The sequence below is a fragment of the Xiphias gladius genome, chromosome 19 (assembly GCF_016859285.1).
Source record: "Xiphias gladius isolate SHS-SW01 ecotype Sanya breed wild chromosome 19, ASM1685928v1, whole genome shotgun sequence".
Lineage (NCBI taxonomy): Eukaryota > Metazoa > Chordata > Actinopteri > Istiophoriformes > Xiphiidae > Xiphias > Xiphias gladius.
Genome location: NC_053418.1, coordinates 2,262,880 through 2,281,919, shown reverse-complemented (window position 1 = coordinate 2,281,919; position 19,040 = coordinate 2,262,880). Strand labels below are relative to the sequence as shown.

Sequence of the window (19,040 nt, the reverse complement as noted above, 5' to 3'; positions counted from 1 at the left end):
TCGTAATACTGAAAATCAGTTCATAAACACATTTGCAAGACTTGGGGTGACAGGAGAAAGGTGAAAACACGGGTTGCCTGCTGCGTGTGGACGGGTACGAGCGGAAGCCGCGTTTGTTGTTCTTCCTTCTGTTTCCGAGACGTTCAGGGTCTGAACGGGTTCAACAGCCGCGACTGCATGTCTCTACCAATTTCCTCAATAAATCGTCTTCTACCGCCCCCGAATGAAGGTAATGTCAATTCTGTCTTTGCTCTTATACTGCGGACACTTTACCCAGGCTGTCTCGGGTCAAAATCCAGACTTGAATCTGCTTTCATTCGTACCAACCCGTCTCCCCCGCAGTCCGCCTCGGTGAGCCCGGGCGGCGTGCGCCCTGGAGCCGCTAGCCAAAGAAATCCAGCGCCGTGCTTCGAGCTCGCTGAACGGTTGACCTGTTTGTACTTTGTCTTGGCGCTGTTTTAATATATTGAACATCAGAATATGTAGAGGCAGACGTAACCAGAGGGCGTGTTTACCTCGCTGTCAGGTGTGACAGCTGGTGAGCGGTGGGCCGAACTTCTCCTGAACGGGGCCCAAACGTGGACGTACGTGCTTGTCACTTTTGACATTATAGCTATGTTTGGATACTCGCCTCTCAGCTGTCGGTGCAGTTGTCTTACATTTCTTCCGTCCCCCCCACTCCCCCACCCCCCAAAAAAAGAAAGAAAACTCCCGCTTTGCAACAAAAAAGAAAAGAAAAGAAAAGAAAAGAAATAACTCCCCAGTTCCTGAAGTAACGGATTCAGGGTTTACCATAATATTTGGGTGATCTGCGACAGCCCCCAGAGTCCCGACGTTGACATCATCTCCGGCGTGCGACGACTTCGGCTTCGTGCCCGTGGCCGTATGGCTGTGACATGAGCCGGCAGTCCGCGGGCCGTGCATCCGCCCGCGGCGCGGTTACCGCTCACTTGTGGCCCGCTAGTGTGTAAACAGGTTATGTAAGTCGTCTCCAAACTTATTCAACCCCAGTCAACCTCCGGTGGTGGGAGACCGACTCGGATCCGTTGCTTAAGTAAAAGTACCAATACGACAGTGTAAGAAGAAGAAGAAAAAAATACTTCATTACTATTAAAAGTCCTGCATTTAAGTACAGAAGTATCAGCAGCAAAAGTTACTTAGGCATTGAAAGTAAAAGTACTCATTTTGCAGAAAATCACCCCATTTATGACTAATGTCATAAATTGCATTATTAACACTAATGCATGTCTGTGTGTGTGTGTGTGTGTAAGCAGCACGTTGCTGCTGTGGCTGCCGGAGGTGAAGCCAGTTTTAGCTCATTTATACACGAATTACATTTAAAAAGAAACACAGCTAAGAGCGGATTTTCATAGCAGAGGTCAGAAGTCAAACGGGTCGGAAACCACAGGCCTGGCTTCGTAAGAAGCGCGTTGTAAATGTAAATGAATTCCATCCCACCAGCGCCAACCTCATGATGGCCGGAGGCAGAAGATCATCCACCAGCTGTGTTTCCCTTTGCACGCCTCTTCTGCTCACACTCCTGGTGTTCAGAAAAGCAGTGGATGTTCAGAAAGTCGCGCAGTATTAATATGTTGGTGACACATGCCCCTCGAGTGTGTAGGGAGTTTAATAACCCGCAAACCCCTGGTGCATGCTGGGACCTCCTGCGGCTTCTAAAGGACAAGGGCTGCATTGCTGCTAATAGAGCAGGTGTGATATTCATGACATAAGGAATAATTGGCAACTAGTGTGATAATCCAATGATCGTGTTAGTTTCCTATCGAGCACAAATGGCAAACTTTCCCTGGCTCCAGCTTCTTAAACGTGAAAATGTGTTGCTGTTCTTTGTCCATATAGAATAGTAAACCGAATGTCTGTGGGTTCTGGGTCGCCCGAAGACGTAACCTTGGACTCTGGGAAATTGCAACGGGCACTTTTCAGTATTTTCAGACATTATAGACCAAGCGATTAGCCGGGGAAAATAATCAGCAGGTTATTAACTAGCGAGAATAATCGTTAGTTGCAGCCCTAAATTAGAATCTGAAGTGATGTCTCGTCTCATATCATTACACACACTGTACAAGTATCATACTGTTATGTTTGAAAACATTCATTATGTGTACCTGCTTGGGTGAAAACATGTCCTGGCTACTTTTGTGGCACAAGGGGTGTTAATAACAGCAAAGTATGTTGCATTACAATGTCATAAATTTACTCTCAGTCTTAGAGTAACAAAGGTAGTGTAAAAAAGGGCTTTCCCAGAGACAACACACATCCTTTTCTGAAGTGCAGGGCTGTAGACAAGATCCCTTCCGTGGAGTCCAAATTAGATTGAAGACCAGCTCCAATTTAGTAGGAGTCTAGGCCGAGATCAGGGCGATTCAAGTTCTATTGCAGGCCAAAACGGGCGCGCTTCGGTCGGTCTGCTTCATCTCCGTACCCTGCTCTTCAAAGTTCAGCATCTGCAGGTTGAAGCCCTTTTTTGAATTGTTTTTGCTTCTGTTCGAACTGGGAGGAGTAGCTGAAATCAGCATCGGGATTTTAATAGGAATATTTCTCCGGTACTGATCAAAAGTTTATTTTTCTTGCCCTCATCACTAAGTGATTTCTCCGTCTGGAAGACTAAAACAAACACCGTCTGACTGATAATCAAAGGATCTAGATGTCTCCCACCACCGTCTCAGCTCTTCATAGAGATGCCGACTTGTCGTGACTGTCCTCCGAGTCGAGGCTTTGTTTCATTCCCATGGTGGGAAATCACCTCCATCCAGCAGCTGCATGCCAGTAAATGCTGTCAGAGGTCGCCGACTCCAGCAGCTTAAAAAGGCAGAGAGTCATTTCTTTAGTTCTTCAGATTTTTCAAATATCCAAACGGGATGGGAAAATAATTTGCAGGTGGCTGGAGAATTCTGGGGGCTTTCCGGTCATCAAGGCCTGGGGAAAAAGTTGATATGAACTAGTGGGTGTTTCTTAGCTTTGCTTATTTTGACCGACGTGTTAGAGAAAGAAAATCTGGTCTCTTTCTGGAGACAGTGTGCGCAGCAAACGCACACCTAACTTTTTATGATGGATTATGTTTGTATTTCACGGTGCCAGATTATTCGGCTGAACAGAATAGAGGCAGAAGTGTTTCCACAGATTTTTCCTCCAAATCAAACAGAACATGTAGTCGTAAACACACCACGATAAGTACAGGAGCCTTTTTTGTCGTAGAGCTGAAACAATTAGTTGATTTTTTTTGATTAGTCGATTGACAGAAAATTCATCAGCAGCAATTAATCGATGTGCAATTTGTCAGGCTAAAACTCCAAACATTCTCTGGTCGCAGCTTCTTCAATATGAGGATTTACAGCTTTTCTCTGGTTTATATCGCCGTAAACCGAATATTGAAGAAGTTGTCCTGGGCTCTGGGAAACTATGATGCACATTTACAGACTAAAAATCAGTATAACAGTCGAGAAGACAATTGGCAAATTAATAAAAAAAATAATAATAATCATTAATTGCAGCCCTAGTGCGCTGATTCCCAAAATATTGCTGCCACTTTTAAAGACCAAACATGTTATTACAGTACCAGAAAATATTTTTTATTCTTGCCAAAATGCTCAAGTATATATTTTTTTTATCACTTACTAAGTATCACTGTTTTATTTTGTTTATATCTGAATTAATTTTAAATTAAGCTGAATTACCTGACATAATGTTTTCCTTCATTAAGCTTTTATAATGTTAAGTATTATTTAGCCATTTTTAATCCTTGTCACCTTTTTTTCCTTTATTCAACTTTATGAATTCCAAAGCCTTTTACATAGAGTTCAGGATTATCATTCAATCTGCCGATTATCTTCTTTATTCATCGCTTCGTCTTTCTGGCCATATGATTTTAGAAAACAGTTAAAAACGCCCCGTTTTATTTTCCCACAGCCCAAGGTGGCATCTTCACGTGTCCCGTTATGTTGACAATCAGTTAACTGTTAACGTATGACGAAGAAAAGCATCAAATTCTCACGTATAAGAAGCTGAAATACAGTAGTTGCAGGTTAACTTTCTGTTGATTGACTAATCGATTAATCGACTAATAGTTGCAGCTCTTCTTTAGTCACATTTTTAAGAGCTTTTTATTTATCCATGATTTTGTTTTTATTGGCTGTGGGGTCATGTTGCTCTTTTAAGCACATTAAAAAATTGAGGCCACCTTAGTGCCACCCGATGAGTTTTTCTTGGTTTCTGAAATTAACCTAAAATCTCCGTGTTTTTGCTTTGTTTTTCAGATTAACAGGTATGCCAAAGGAAAAATATGATCCTCCAGATCCCCGCAGATGTTACACCATCATGTCAGCCGAGGAGGCGGCCAGTGGGAAGAAGTCTCACTGGGCAGAGCTCGAGATATCTGGTCAGTCTAACTAACCACCTCTGGGTCTGCTTCCAGAAAATTATCCCAGCTGAGGCCTTGAAGCTCAGGTGTAAATACGTACGATCTACAATCTGTGCCTAAATAGCAGGGCTCTGGGTCCCAAAACCGAAAGTCAGTGCCGAAAATGTTTTGCAATATTAGAAAATTAAAAAAAAAAATGTGGATGAACAAAATGAACGATAGTGGACCAGATGATTATTAAAACAAACAAATATTTTAAGTCAACATCCAGGTCTGAGGCAAAATGGTCCAATATGTCAGAGAAGTTCTTGAAAAAAACAGTATGGTAGGCTTCATACTGGTTTCCTATATGCTGACTCCAGTGTTCCCAGTGCTTGAAGGACGAACATTTAAAAATGCATAAAAGTCTTAGTTTTAATGAGTGAGATGAAGCAGAATTAAGTTTACAGTGTTGTTCTCTGTGTGTGTGTGTGTGTGTGTGTGTGTGTGTGTGTGTGTGTGTGTGTGTGTGTGTGTGTGTGTGTGTGTGTGTGTGTGCGTGCGTGCTTATTTTTCCTTACCTTAGCGAGAAGCTTCTTGACATGTTCTGTCCCAGTCACACTGTATTCGCTGTCTTTTATTGATGCTTTCCACTCTTCGTATGTGCGTGCAAAACTGCAGCTGAGCTGTAGTTTCTAATTTCTCGTGTAACTGAAACTAGCTGAGCAGCACATGAAGCAATAATGAAAATAATCATAAGCTGCAGCCCCACTGAAAAGATGCCGGAGGGTTTTCCTTCCGGCATGTTGCTGGTTAGATGACTCCTAGTTAAGCTCGTGAACATCTGTAAACCGCGTAAATTAACTTATTTTGACGGCAAAATCTCTGATGTTAATTGACAGCTTCAGACAGAATCACAGGGCTGCAGAGGTTTACAACTGAATGAACTTCCCCGGGCCGATTAAAAGTTAATAATTAACATAGAACCAGGTGTTCAGCAGGTTTCTGTTGTAGTCTCCTGATATCAAGTACTTGGTCAGTCTCTCTCACCTCCGATATAACGGAGATTCCTTCCTGATTGAAGCTACGGAAGAAGGATGTAGAAATGATTTTTTCCATCTTGTAAATTCTTTATTAAAGTGCAGTAATGGGTCCCAGAGTTCTCTACCCATGTTGGGTTATTCTGCCGAATTCCATCAGTCTGGTTTTAATTGTGGGTTTTAGTGTCACATGATGGTCTAAATGCTGTTTCATGTGGTTTTTCACCCTGAAAAGAATTATGTCCTGGCTGAAAAGCTGAATTTAGATCTTGTTTTGGCATGAGGAGGTCAAAAATTAAAATGGCTGTTCTGTGCCCCGGTTCCCAAAGCTGAGACACAGAAGTCATGTTTTTCCAATGAGATCTGAAAGTCCTATCTTTTCAAAGACAATCCATTGTACCCGTGTTTGTTTTGACACAGGGCGGGTGAGGAGCCTGAGCAGCTCGTTATGGACGCTCACTCACCTGACAGCACTGCACATCAATGACAACAACTTGACCCGCATCCCGCCGGACATCGCCAAGCTGCCCAACCTGGTCTACCTGAACCTGTCGTCCAATAAGCTCCGCAGCCTGCCCGCCGAACTGGGCAACATGGTCTCTCTCAGGTTGGTCAGCCGCTGGGCAAAAACAGTGGGGTCGTTCCCGCCCAGGGGAATCCAGAGATACTTTTAGGGACATCAGGGACACAACAGCAGTGAAAACCTGGGCAGACAGAATTCACTGGAACAACATCATCCTTTCACTGTGTCTCCATTAAGAGATGATATATCCTGGATATTCAAAATAGGATTTTTAAGTACGTCGAGGGAAGTTAACTTCTGCAATGGGGCTGGAAAATATGGATAAAGTCACAGTATACAGGAGGTATACTGTGACTTACTGTGGAGGGATACATAGGGATTTAAGCAGTTAAACAGTAAAATATCTGGAATTTCGATTGAGAAACTGTCTTACGAGACAGCAGATGGTGTAATAATATGGTATAACATAATAATAATCATTAAATAAATACTGGACATATCAGGGTTTTTCATCACATTGATGCATGAATCATGAACATCCTATATCACCATGACGCAGATCTGCTCACTAATAGGTTACATTGCATACACTGGCCTAATATACAGGAATATTTTTAGATATTAACTGCCTCTGCGTAAACAGTTCAGGATTTCCCGTGGGGAAACTAGTCAGTGGAATTAGTAAACTCTGATTGTGACCAATTTTCTCTGGTTTTCTCAATTTCTAAATGTCCAGCATTGTGACATGCAGCTCTGACTAATTTATGCAAAACCAATATGTATGTATTGTCACATCAATACACTTGAAACACTGTCTCAAGGTTCAAAAAGGGGAACTTGCTACTGAAAAGACTGAAACTTTGGAAGTTGTCCATTTAATTGGATTAACTCAGAATGCAGAAGTCTTGTTCGGATGAACTCTGGAACACATTTTTGCACGGGAGGAGGATTGTTGATTTTGTCCCCCATCACTTACACTGGATCCACATTAGTGAAGGATCTCCAAATGGACAGAATGAACAGGAGGAGTCAGCCTTGTTTTAAGACAGACTTTTAAAAAATGTGAGCCTGTTCTTTAAATATCTGAAAACGTGCCCTTGTTGTGTGATGTAGCGCAACGCATTGAGCAACCCTATTGCGTAGTCATTCCATTAATTTGGCTGAGCTGTTCTTTGAAGGAAATGGTTGCGGGATTGACGAGGGTTGTTATGATAAAGATGCCGTTTAAACCGGAAATAATGACAGAAGCATAGATCTGAATTTCAGATGTAATGTGTGTTTGGCTGAATGTAATAACTTAGAACTCCGTGAATGAGTTTCATTGTCTCTGCTTTGTAAGTCTGCTGTGTTTGGATAATTCTTTATTTGAAATGGAAGCAAACAAACCTGGCTACCAGTTGGCGCATTTGCTGACATTTGTCCAATTGCCCGACGTTTACGCAAAAGATTGAATTTTGCTAATGACTTCATTTGTACAAAGCTGTCGTTTCACCTAACAGCGTATATTTTGTCTTGAAAAACAAATTATTCATTCAAAGGATTATGTGACAAACAATCCCAAAGCACAGGAGAGAAGTGATCAAAATCACGATGATTAAAACATAGTGACCAAACACTGAAAAGAAAGAGGAAAATTATAAAATGTCTGGCTTGGGAATAGTTTTCCCGCTGGGCTGAGAGAAGCGTCTCACCTCAAAACTGACAAACAAACCAACGTGAAGATTGACAAGCAGAGACACATTCCACACAAGTGGAAAACTAAATTGAAGTGAAGACCAAGCAGAACATGGTAGAAGATGTTTTGACACCAGTAAAAATACATCAGTGACAAGGAATTACCACGTTGTTAAAGAAGGTTTGAAAGAAAAGACTGGGACACCAGATACTGACATCTTTGTCCCCTCTGTTGCAGGGAATTGCTTTTAAACAACAATCTTTTGCGAGTTCTGCCTTATGAACTTGGGAGGCTTTTCCAGCTACAAACCCTGGGGCTAAAAGGTGAGTCTTTTCCGTTATTATTTCCATTATTTTGGACCGAGAACTCTGTTAGATATTGTAAATTAAATTCTGACAGTTTTAAATTACCACTGTCAACCATATCCGTGAATTCTGGCCGCACCCAGTCATTACTTGGTGATACTTTTCCAAAGGCTGAAAATACCTCAAACGGAGACGAATACGCGAGTTTCCCGCTTTGCGCTTTTATATTTAATTTGTTGCTTTTAATATGGCTGTTTTGCAGGAAACCCTTTGTCCCAGGACATCCTAAATCTGTACCAGGAGCCGGACGGAACCAGAAAGCTTTTGAACTACATGCTCGACAATCTAGCAGGTAAATGGCTGCGCCGCTTCACCTTACCCCACACGACTGTTTATCGGAACTCCTGCATATTTAACTTGCAGTTTATTGTAAACCTGAGCACCCCAGGTATATCATAGCAGGTATACCATTGTGTCTGTAAAGGACAAATGAGCACTGATCCTTCTATTCCCCCTGCCCTGCCCTGTTTCCAGTGCACCCAGAGCAGCTCCCCCAACGACCTTGGATCACTCTGAAGGAGCGAGACCAAATGATCCCCACAGGTAAGGGGGGGGGCGTTATTGCAAGTTACACCTTCAACTTAACCATAAATATGTCTGACTGTATGTGATGTAAAGTACCAACAGTGTAAAAATATTCTATTGCAAGTAAGAGTCATCCACAGTTTTACTTAAAAGTAAAATACTCAAAAGAAATGCTGGCATCAAAAATATACTCGGATTGTATCAAAAGTACTCGTACCAGAGATCACAAGTAGACATTGCTTTGTTGTCAGGGCTCAGGAACCACACTTCACAACACAGAAAGCGGCCTTAAGTAGCGTTGTCGTGATCTTTTTCTTTTGGTCAGAATCCCGGAGCAGCCAGGTTGGTAAACATGAGCGAGCTGTGTTTAGTTCACTGACATCGCCTGACCGGATTTCTGCTTTGGAGGGTTTTTTTTCCCTGCCACTTGCCAAGATTGGAAGCTGCCCAGCTGTCACAGCTTTAGATGTTGGCCGTCAGTTTGTCCTGAAGACAAACGAGAGGAACGGATAAACCTGTGTCAAAACAAAATAACTCTTAAGGGCCTATTGGAGCAGTGAAGTAAGACGGTGTAGAGTTTCAACTGGTTGTTGTACTAAGTTGCCAAGCAGATAAAACTCAGTCACAAATCTCATTCTGTATTTATAAAGCACATTTAAACAACACAAGCTGTCCAAACAGCTGTTTTGGAGGCAAGGTTAAAGACGTGATCTGTGATCACACTGAGACATAACAGCTGATCGTGTAAGTCCAAAACCTAAAATATGACAACGGCCTTTTTCTGTGTGTTTTAATTGTACGAACAGTCCTACATACTGTAGGTCTGAACAGAACCAAGAGACTGTGCTTAAAACTACATCTGGAGCCCAAAAAAAGAAATGGCCGATAAGATAAAGAAAAGTCAAAGTGCTCAAAGTCGACAATGGAAGATGTATTGAATTTAAAAAAAGGCGTTTTTTTGGTTTTTAACTAACTTTTAATTCATTTTATTCTTGGGAGAGTCATTACTTCCCTTTGTCAGATCATACTTGAGGAACACAGGCTTAAAATTAAATCAGTAAGTGAGGAGGAGACGTGTGCCTGGAGAGATTCACGTCTATTTTCATCCAAAGTACGAAAAGTGGATAAAATGATTAAGTCAAATATAATCAACATAACAGTAATAATCCGCAGCATTTGCACAAATGTAAATATGTGTTTCTACTATCTGTTGCTGATTGAGTCTAACATCTCGGTAAATTAAAACTTTGCTATTCTGAGTATTCAAATCATTTGGCATTTCCTACGCTCTTCCCCAAAGCTTGTTAATACTTTGTTAACGTATCTCCTACATCTCCATCCTCCCCTGCAGCCGTGTTCACGGTCATGTGCTACAACGTGCTGTGCGACAAGTACGCCACGCGACAGCTGTACGGCTACTGCCCGTCCTGGGCCCTCAACTGGGAGTACCGGAAGAAAGGCATCATGGAGGAAATCACCAACTGTGACGCCGACATCATCAGCCTGCAGGTAAATGAACCTCTGGCCTCGGAACCAAGGGCCTCTCCGCTTCAAGAGAACATTGCCTTTACGTTTCTCTCGTTACATTTTCGACTTTAAGTTGACTTAAAGACAGCAATGAGAGTAGGAAAGGTCAAAAAGTAAACTACGTCTCTCAAAAGACTGAATACTTCTGTTATTACCTCTTGTGTGTATTTATTGCATTCCCTCTTCCTTCCCTGATGTAATGGATATAATTAAGAAATAACAATGGGAGCAACTAACAATGTTGCTTTTGAGAAATGAAGTTTACTACCCCGGACACAGTAGATGTGTCTACACAGTCCGGTCAAACGTAAGGCATTCGTTAAATTTCATTTACAGTATTTGACTATATAATTTTCCACAGATCATATCGGTTGTTTGTCACGCCTTTGTTGCAAGTGTTATGAAATTTCATACTCATTTCGAAATCATCTTCGCACAGTCGGAAAATATTGTGATCGTTTTTTTATCAGGGAGTTAATCTTTTATCAGTGGTAATTTCTTATCACGTTTCACAACCCCAGTGTAAACAAGTCTAAGAGTCTACAGCCAAACTCATTAGGATTCATCATCTTAGAAGAATGGATATCCGCACCAACTTTTGTACTAGTTCATCTGGTAGATGTTGATATGTTTCACAGGATAAGTAAAAACTGCAAGAATCACCAAAGTTACTAGGATTTATCCTCTGGTGAACACAAACTTCTGTATAAAATCTGATGGCAACTCATCTTAAAGTTGTTCAGATATTTCGGTCCGGACCAAAGTGGTGGGGTGACCGACCGACATCGCCATAGCTAGAGGTATGCCGCTAGCATGGCTGACAACGAAGGCGTCAGTGGACCACCCAGAGTCCATACGCGTGTTCTAACTGTTTAAAGTAGAAGAGAGACCGTTAGGCTTTCCGTCAGACTCTGCAACAAGAGGCGAAACTTGCTATGCACAAGTAAACCGTACCTGCTTTTGACCTGCTGTGACTTGTCATGATTTACGGTCTTCTGAGCTCCAGCTCACACGTGGCCTTTTAATGAGAGGAAGGTCCCTACCCACCATCTGCCCTTTCACTGACTAATGAATGAACAATGCCAGTCCTAGCAGAGTGAGGCTGATTTATTGGGACGTTCAGTGTCTTGTAAATATCAGATTGTACTCTCTGTACTCTCTCTCTTTTGATAGCAGCTGTGCAGCTGCTATCAACTGCTCAGATCGAGTCAGAGCCTCCAACCGTTCTCCTTCAACACAACATAAGTCATTGTCAACTTAAGTAAGTAAGTAAGGAAAGTTTATTCAGCACCTCCCAGAGAGCAAAGCCACAAAGTGCTTCCCAAAAGTAAAATTTTTACAGATATTACACAATTTACTGATTAACTGTCCTCGGTTCAGGTTCCAGCTCTCACAATAGGAAACTGTGTTTACTTTCCATTGGCCCTTAATGTGGCTTCAAAAATTCACCTTCGTGTTTAATCACTTTACAAGCTTCCGTACGTTTCAGGAACCTCCAGTGGTGAAGGAAATTTGGAAATATTTCAGTATCTTCCAGAAGCTGAGGAGTTCTAAAATGAGAAAAACGAATAGAAAGTCGGAAAAATTTACAAAGAGCGTCAGAAAAGAGTCAACTTCACTTACAAATTGTCAATACTGTCTGACAGCAAGTGCAATGCCATTTACTTAACATTGCCTCCTTTGCACATCTGGTCTTCATCCTTATTCTATGTACTAGGGGCAAAGTTGCATATTTGTACAGCGTGCGTGTCTGTTCTGCGTCATGTACATATGGAGATTATGTACCTCTATTGTATGTATGTTGTACGCAGCTGTGTGCAGCACAATTAACGAAATCTTATCTTATTAGATGGCATTTGGAGGCCAGATAAATTAGAAATCACTTCTTTTAGCTTTTAAGGAAAACAATAAATCAAATCAAAATGGAAAGTTCTTCACAAGTATATCCTACATGGGTTTGGACAAAAGCCCAAATCCATCTTTGAAATGGAAAGTTACAGACAAGTCTTGGATTTTTGGATCAAAATGTACGACGGGAACCTTGTTTTTACGGTGGAATTTTTTAGAACAGAAATACTGAGTTGATAGAGTTGACAAGTGGATATGAAAACATTCAGTCTGTCTAAAAACATCTGTGTTGCTGTTGGTTTGTTTTTTTTTGTTTCCTTTTTTTTTTTTGACTTTTATGGAAAGGCGTCTTCAGGACGGAGCAGCCTCATCTGGATCAGGGAAATTTGAGAAAACTACTTACTAACACCTTTACTCATGCATTTCATTGACTCTTTCAGATGACTTTTCTCGCCCTGTGTGTCTGCAGGAGGTGGAGACAGAGCAGTACTACACCTTGTTTCTGGAAACACTAAAGGAGCGCGGCTATGACGGCTACTTCTGTCCTAAGTCTCGTGCCAAACTGGTCTCTGAACAGGAGAGGAAACACGTGGACGGCTGCGCTGTGTTCTTCAAGACCGAGAAGTGAGTTTAAGAGCTTTACTTTTCTGACTTTACATAACATGCTTTATTGACGTTTCCTGTTTGTATTGAGCGACGTTTAGAGAGGTGGAGCTCTGTAGGAGTGACTAAGACCACATTGTGTCCACATGTGGTGTAGGCGGGATGCCTACGGTTGCTCACGCTTGCTCACGCTTGCTCACGCTTGCTCACGCTTGCTCACGCTTGCTCACGCTTGCTCACGCTTGCTCACGCTTGCTCACGCTTGCTCACGCTTGCTCACGCTTGCTCACGCTTGCTCACGCTTGCTCACGCTTGCTCACGCTTGCTCACGCTTGCTCACGCTTGCTCACGCTTGCTCACGCTTGCTCACGCTTGCTCACGCTTGCTCACGCTTGCTCACGCTTGCTCACGCTTGCTCACGCTTGCTCACGCTTGCTCACGCTTGCTCACGCTTGCTCACGCTTGCTCACGCTTGCTCACGCTTGCTCACGCTTGCTCACGCTTGCTCACGCTTGCTCACGCTTGCTCACGCTTGCTCACGCTTGCTCACGCTTGCTCACGCTTGCTCACGCTTGCTCACGCTTGCTCACGCTTGCTCACGCTTGCTCACGCTTGCTCACGCTTGCTCACGCTTGCTCACGCTTGCTCACGCTTGCTCACGCTTGCTCACGCTTGCTCACGCTTGCTCACGCTTGCTCACGCTTGCTCACGCTTGCTCACGCTTGCTCACGCTTGCTCACGCTTGCTCACGCTTGCTCACGCTTGCTCACGCTTGCTCACGCTTGCTCACGCTTGCTCACGCTTGCTCACGCTTGCTCACGCTTGCTCACGCTTGCTCACGCTTGCTCACGCTTGCTCACGCTTGCTCACGCTTGCTCACGCTTGCTCACGCTTGCTCACGCTTGCTCACGCTTGCTCACGCTTGCTCACGCTTGCTCACGCTTGCTCACGCTTGCTCACGCTTGCTCACGCTTGCTCACGCTTGCTCACGCTTGCTCACGCTTGCTCACGCTTGCTCACGCTTGCTCACGCTTGCTCACGCTTGCTCACGCTTGCTCACGCTTGCTCACGCTTGCTCACGCTTGCTCACGCTTGCTCACGCTTGCTCACGCTTGCTCACGCTTGCTCACGCTTGCTCACGCTTGCTCACGCTTGCTCACGCTTGCTCACGCTTGCTCACGCTTGCTCACGCTTGCTCACGCTTGCTCACGCTTGCTCACGCTTGCTCACGCTTGCTCACGCTTGCTCACGCTTGCTCACGCTTGCTCACGCTTGCTCACGCTTGCTCACGCTTGCTCACGCTTGCTCACGCTTGCTCACGCTTGCTCACGCTTGCTCACGCTTGCTCACGCTTGCTCACGCTTGCTCACGCTTGCTCACGCTTGCTCACGCTTGCTCACGCTTGCTCACGCTTGCTCACGCTTGCTCACGCTTGCTCACGCTTGCTCACGCTTGCTCACGCTTGCTCACGCTTGCTCACGCTTGCTCACGCTTGCTCACGCTTGCTCACGCTTGCTCACGCTTGCTCACGCTTGCTCACGCTTGCTCACGCTTGCTCACGCTTGCTCACGCTTGCTCACGCTTGCTCACGCTTGCTCACGCTTGCTCACGCTTGCTCACGCTTGCTCACGCTTGCTCACGCTTGCTCACGCTTGCTCACGCTTGCTCACGCTTGCTCACGCTTGCTCACGCTTGCTCACGCTTGCTCACGCTTGCTCACGCTTGCTCACGCTTGCTCACGCTTGCTCACGCTTGCTCACGCTTGCTCACGCTTGCTCACGCTTGCTCACGCTTGCTCACGCTTGCTCACGCTTGCTCACGCTTGCTCACGCTTGCTCACGCTTGCTCACGCTTGCTCACGCTTGCTCACGCTTGCTCACGCTTGCTCACGCTTGCTCACGCTTGCTCACGCTTGCTCACGCTTGCTCACGCTTGCTCACGCTTGCTCACGCTTGCTCACGCTTGCTCACGCTTGCTCACGCTTGCTCACGCTTGCTCACGCTTGCTCACGCTTGCTCACGCTTGCTCACGCTTGCTCACGCTTGCTCACGCTTGCTCACGCTTGCTCACGCTTGCTCACGCTTGCTCACGCTTGCTCACGCTTGCTCACGCTTGCTCACGCTTGCTCACGCTTGCTCACGCTTGCTCACGCTTGCTCACGCTTGCTCACGCTTGCTCACGCTTGCTCACGCTTGCTCACGCTTGCTCACGCTTGCTCACGCTTGCTCACGCTTGCTCACGCTTGCTCACGCTTGCTCACGCTTGCTCACGCTTGCTCACGCTTGCTCACGCTTGCTCACGCTTGCTCACGCTTGCTCACGCTTGCTCACGCTTGCTCACGCTTGCTCACGCTTGCTCACGCTTGCTCACGCTTGCTCACGCTTGCTCACGCTTGCTCACGCTTGCTCACGCTTGCTCACGCTTGCTCACGCTTGCTCACGCTTGCTCACGCTTGCTCACGCTTGCTCACGCTTGCTCACGCTTGCTCACGCTTGCTCACGCTTGCTCACGCTTGCTCACGCTTGCTCACGCTTGCTCACGCTTGCTCACGCTTGCTCACGCTTGCTCACGCTTGCTCACGCTTGCTCACGCTTGCTCACGCTTGCTCACGCTTGCTCACGCTTGCTCACGCTTGCTCACGCTTGCTCACGCTTGCTCACGCTTGCTCACGCTTGCTCACGCTTGCTCACGCTTGCTCACGCTTGCTCACGCTTGCTCACGCTTGCTCACGCTTGCTCACGCTTGCTCACGCTTGCTCACGCTTGCTCACGCTTGCTCACGCTTGCTCACGCTTGCTCACGCTTGCTCACGCTTGCTCACGCTTGCTCACGCTTGCTCACGCTTGCTCACGCTTGCTCACGCTTGCTCACGCTTGCTCACGCTTGCTCACGCTTGCTCACGCTTGCTCACGCTTGCTCACGCTTGCTCACGCTTGCTCACGCTTGCTCACGCTTGCTCACGCTTGCTCACGCTTGCTCACGCTTGCTCACGCTTGCTCACGCTTGCTCACGCTTGCTCACGCTTGCTCACGCTTGCTCACGCTTGCTCACGCTTGCTCACGCTTGCTCACGCTTGCTCACGCTTGCTCACGCTTGCTCACGCTTGCTCACGCTTGCTCACGCTTGCTCACGCTTGCTCACGCTTGCTCACGCTTGCTCACGCTTGCTCACGCTTGCTCACGCTTGCTCACGCTTGCTCACGCTTGCTCACGCTTGCTCACGCTTGCTCACGCTTGCTCACGCTTGCTCACGCTTGCTCACGCTTGCTCACGCTTGCTCACGCTTGCTCACGCTTGCTCACGCTTGCTCACGCTTGCTCACGCTTGCTCACGCTTGCTCACGCTTGCTCACGCTTGCTCACGCTTGCTCACGCTTGCTCACGCTTGCTCACGCTTGCTCACGCTTGCTCACGCTTGCTCACGCTTGCTCACGCTTGCTCACGCTTGCTCACGCTTGCTCACGCTTGCTCACGCTTGCTCACGCTTGCTCACGCTTGCTCACGCTTGCTCACGCTTGCTCACGCTTGCTCACGCTTGCTCACGCTTGCTCACGCTTGCTCACGCTTGCTCACGCTTGCTCACGCTTGCTCACGCTTGCTCACGCTTGCTCACGCTTGCTCACGCTTGCTCACGCTTGCTCACGCTTGCTCACGCTTGCTCACGCTTGCTCACGCTTGCTCACGCTTGCTCACGCTTGCTCACGCTTGCTCCGCAGCTTGCTCACGCTTGCTCACGCTTGCTCACGCTTGCTCACGCTCCTGTCCACTCATTTATCGACATCAATCCCAATCAGCATGACTGTATGAAAACAGTTGTTAAACTTATGCGAGATAGTCGCAAGACGTTACGGCTACAAATCTACCACTGTACATATCCTCATTCTTAAGTTTCAAACATGTGGAATTAAAAAACATTATCTGGCTAAAAACTACATTACCATTACATACTCGTACTTTTATTCAAGTATGTTTTTCCATGCAGGACTTTTACTTGTAATGGAGTATTTTTGCATTGTCGGTACGTGTTTGGTACTTTTACTTAAGTAAAGGAACTGAATACTTCTCCCACCACTTATTATATCTTCGGCTGAAGAGATGATCCGGTCTCACCCTTTCCTTTATTTAAGGCAAGGTTTTCAGCATCTGCGACTGGAGCACAAGTAATTAATGACATTCCTAAAGGTCGGCAATGCAACAACATTCAAAATGAAGATATGTAAGTGACACAAACTGAGCACAGGTTACGCTACAACTCTAACTTCACTTTGACAATTTTACAAGGGCAGCGTACTGTTCATAGTTCGCCTGTGGGTGTAACATTGTTGAAAGTTAATAAGCAAGTAATAAGTAAGTTACATGATGATCTGCATCCCGTCGGTCATGATCGTTTGTTTTCGTGAACGGCCCGAATGACGCGCCGCTTTAAATGCTGCTGCTGCAAGGAATTGTGGGGCGGCATCATCTCCTTCCCTTTCGTAAAGGACAGTCCAGTGTATCCTACGCCGAAGGAGACAAGACAGGGAGCCTCGAAGCTCCTCTCCTTAGCATTTAGTGAATTCGACCGGCTCTTATCATGGCTGCCGCCTAGACACCTCCGGCTCATTGCGCTCAGTTAGGAACCTTCCTGGGCCAAAAGTGACTGTTAAAACGCAGCCTTTGTGTTTGTCAAATAATCAGAAGTAACACAGGAAAAGTTTATCTGCAGTAATGTCTGTTTTCCACAAGGTGTCAGGTGTAACTCTGACTTGAAATCCCCCAGATGTCAGTCAATGGCTGAAGAGAGTTGTCTGTTGTATGTAGGACTACAGAATAATTCTATTTTTTATAAACGTATGTTTTACGATGTCGTTGTTTTAGGATGCCTTTGAGGATGATCTTGCTCAGATTGCATCTGTTTCATAAATCTCATCTATTGTGGTTTGATTCTGTAACCATTGAATATCAGTTCCTTAATTCAGTTCCATGCATTTCACATTGACATACGTGTACAGCAAAACTTCCCCTTTGTGGTTTAATTTTGTTTTTATTCACCTTCTGTAAATCTCCATCTTCCTTTTACTTAATTTAATTTTACTGTCTCAGCACTTTTGAGTTTCTTGATTGCAGCAGAGCTCTGCTCTTTTACGTAACCAAAATAAGAACGTGTTCAGGTTTTATTGGGGGTGTGGGGGTTTTTACAAGACTCCTTGGATTTTTTTTTTTTTTCTTTCCCCCCCCAGATTTTGACATTTTTAGAACTCCTCTTAGATTTCTGTCATCCTACCTAAATAATTTGTGGAGGGTTTTTTTTTTACTTTTCTTGAACATTTTACCTCTTTTATCAGTGTGCACTTAATTTCACTTTTCTTCACTCCTTCATTGGCTGCATACCCGTGGCATAGTCCAGTTTTTTCTTCTCTGTTGTCAGGCATGAAGCCACCACAGGAGAGGCAGCTGATCCTCGTGGCCAACGCCCACCTGCACTGGGACCCCGAGTACTCAGATGTGAAGTTGATCCAAACCATGATGTTCCTGTCAGAGCTGAAGAACATCGCTGAGAGGGCCTCGGGCTCCGTGGCGACCGGCTCGCCAACCGCCGACCCGTCCTCCATCCCCATCGTCATGTGTGCTGACCTCAACTCACTGCCCGACTCCGGTAGGACTGTCTGACTCTTCAGAAGCCTTAGTTAACGTTTAAGTCTCACACTCAGTCTCTTGGTTGGATAGTCTCTATGTTGGTATTAGGGATTCAACACTGGATGATAATAACGTTATTTGCACATTGTGATTCTCCTAAACTAATAAACTGTTTAGTCTCTTCAATACATTCGTTGATTTCAGTTTCCCTTTCAGCCAAATCTTGAGGCAGCTGGACACTAGGTCGTCATCAGTGCCTTGATCTCCATGAAATTAAGCACAGCAGATTTTGGGGGCATTTTTAGCGTTATATAAAATAAGAGGGATGTTCTGGATTAATGTGGTGCACCTTAACAATGAAATCTTCCCTTTGTAAAGGTGTGGTGGAATACCTGAGCAACGGAGGAGTGGCCGAGAACCACAAGGACTTCAAGGAGCTACGCTACAGCGAATGTCTGACCAACTTCAGCTGCAACGGCAAGAACGGCAACTCAGACGGAAGCATCACACACAGCTTCCAGCTGAAGAGCGCCTACGACAGCAATCTGATGCCTTACACCAACTACACATATGACTTCAAGGTAAAAACCTGCTCTATGTGGTGCACTGTTTTTTTTATTTATTTTTTAAATTTATATCTAATTTGCTCAATTTTCAGATGCAGACTGTACAAGTTTAGACTTCTGGATCTATTTTCCTTCTGGTACAGGCCGCCATTGGTTCCCATTCACTTCTGTAAGGTAGAAAATCATCTAGCAAACTCTTGAGACTGGCACTGCTTAAGTGAATTCCAAAACTCAAGCAAGTTTCAAAAGTCTGTCGATAGATTTTCAGATTGCTCAAAATGGACGTAAACCAATGGATGCCTGGAACAATATAAAAATACATTCAAATTGGCAGAACAGCATGGTTTGGAAAATGGATAGGGATAATAAAAAGAATGTGTTTTGTAGTAACTGAGCTGAAA

The 19,040-nt window shown here is 45.2% G+C and overlaps 1 protein-coding gene across 1 annotated transcript in view; it reads left to right on the top strand.

Moving 5' to 3' along the window:
- The first annotated feature begins 105 nt into the window (after positions 1-105).
- Positions 106-19,040, top strand: part of cnot6l (CCR4-NOT transcription complex, subunit 6-like) — a 28,105-nt gene continuing 9,170 nt past the window's right edge. The window contains exons 1-11 of the mRNA XM_040154623.1: positions 106-229; positions 4,272-4,393; positions 5,815-6,001; positions 7,830-7,915; positions 8,160-8,249; positions 8,432-8,500; positions 9,834-9,991; positions 12,327-12,481; positions 17,217-17,253; positions 17,738-18,092; positions 18,452-18,654. Of these exons, the coding sequence (XP_040010557.1) occupies positions 4,282-4,393; positions 5,815-6,001; positions 7,830-7,915; positions 8,160-8,249; positions 8,432-8,500; positions 9,834-9,991; positions 12,327-12,481; positions 17,217-17,253; positions 17,738-18,092; positions 18,452-18,654 (1,452 nt within the window). The 5' untranslated portion in view covers positions 106-229; positions 4,272-4,281. The remainder of the gene's footprint in view (positions 230-4,271; positions 4,394-5,814; positions 6,002-7,829; positions 7,916-8,159; positions 8,250-8,431; positions 8,501-9,833; positions 9,992-12,326; positions 12,482-17,216; positions 17,254-17,737; positions 18,093-18,451; positions 18,655-19,040) is intronic.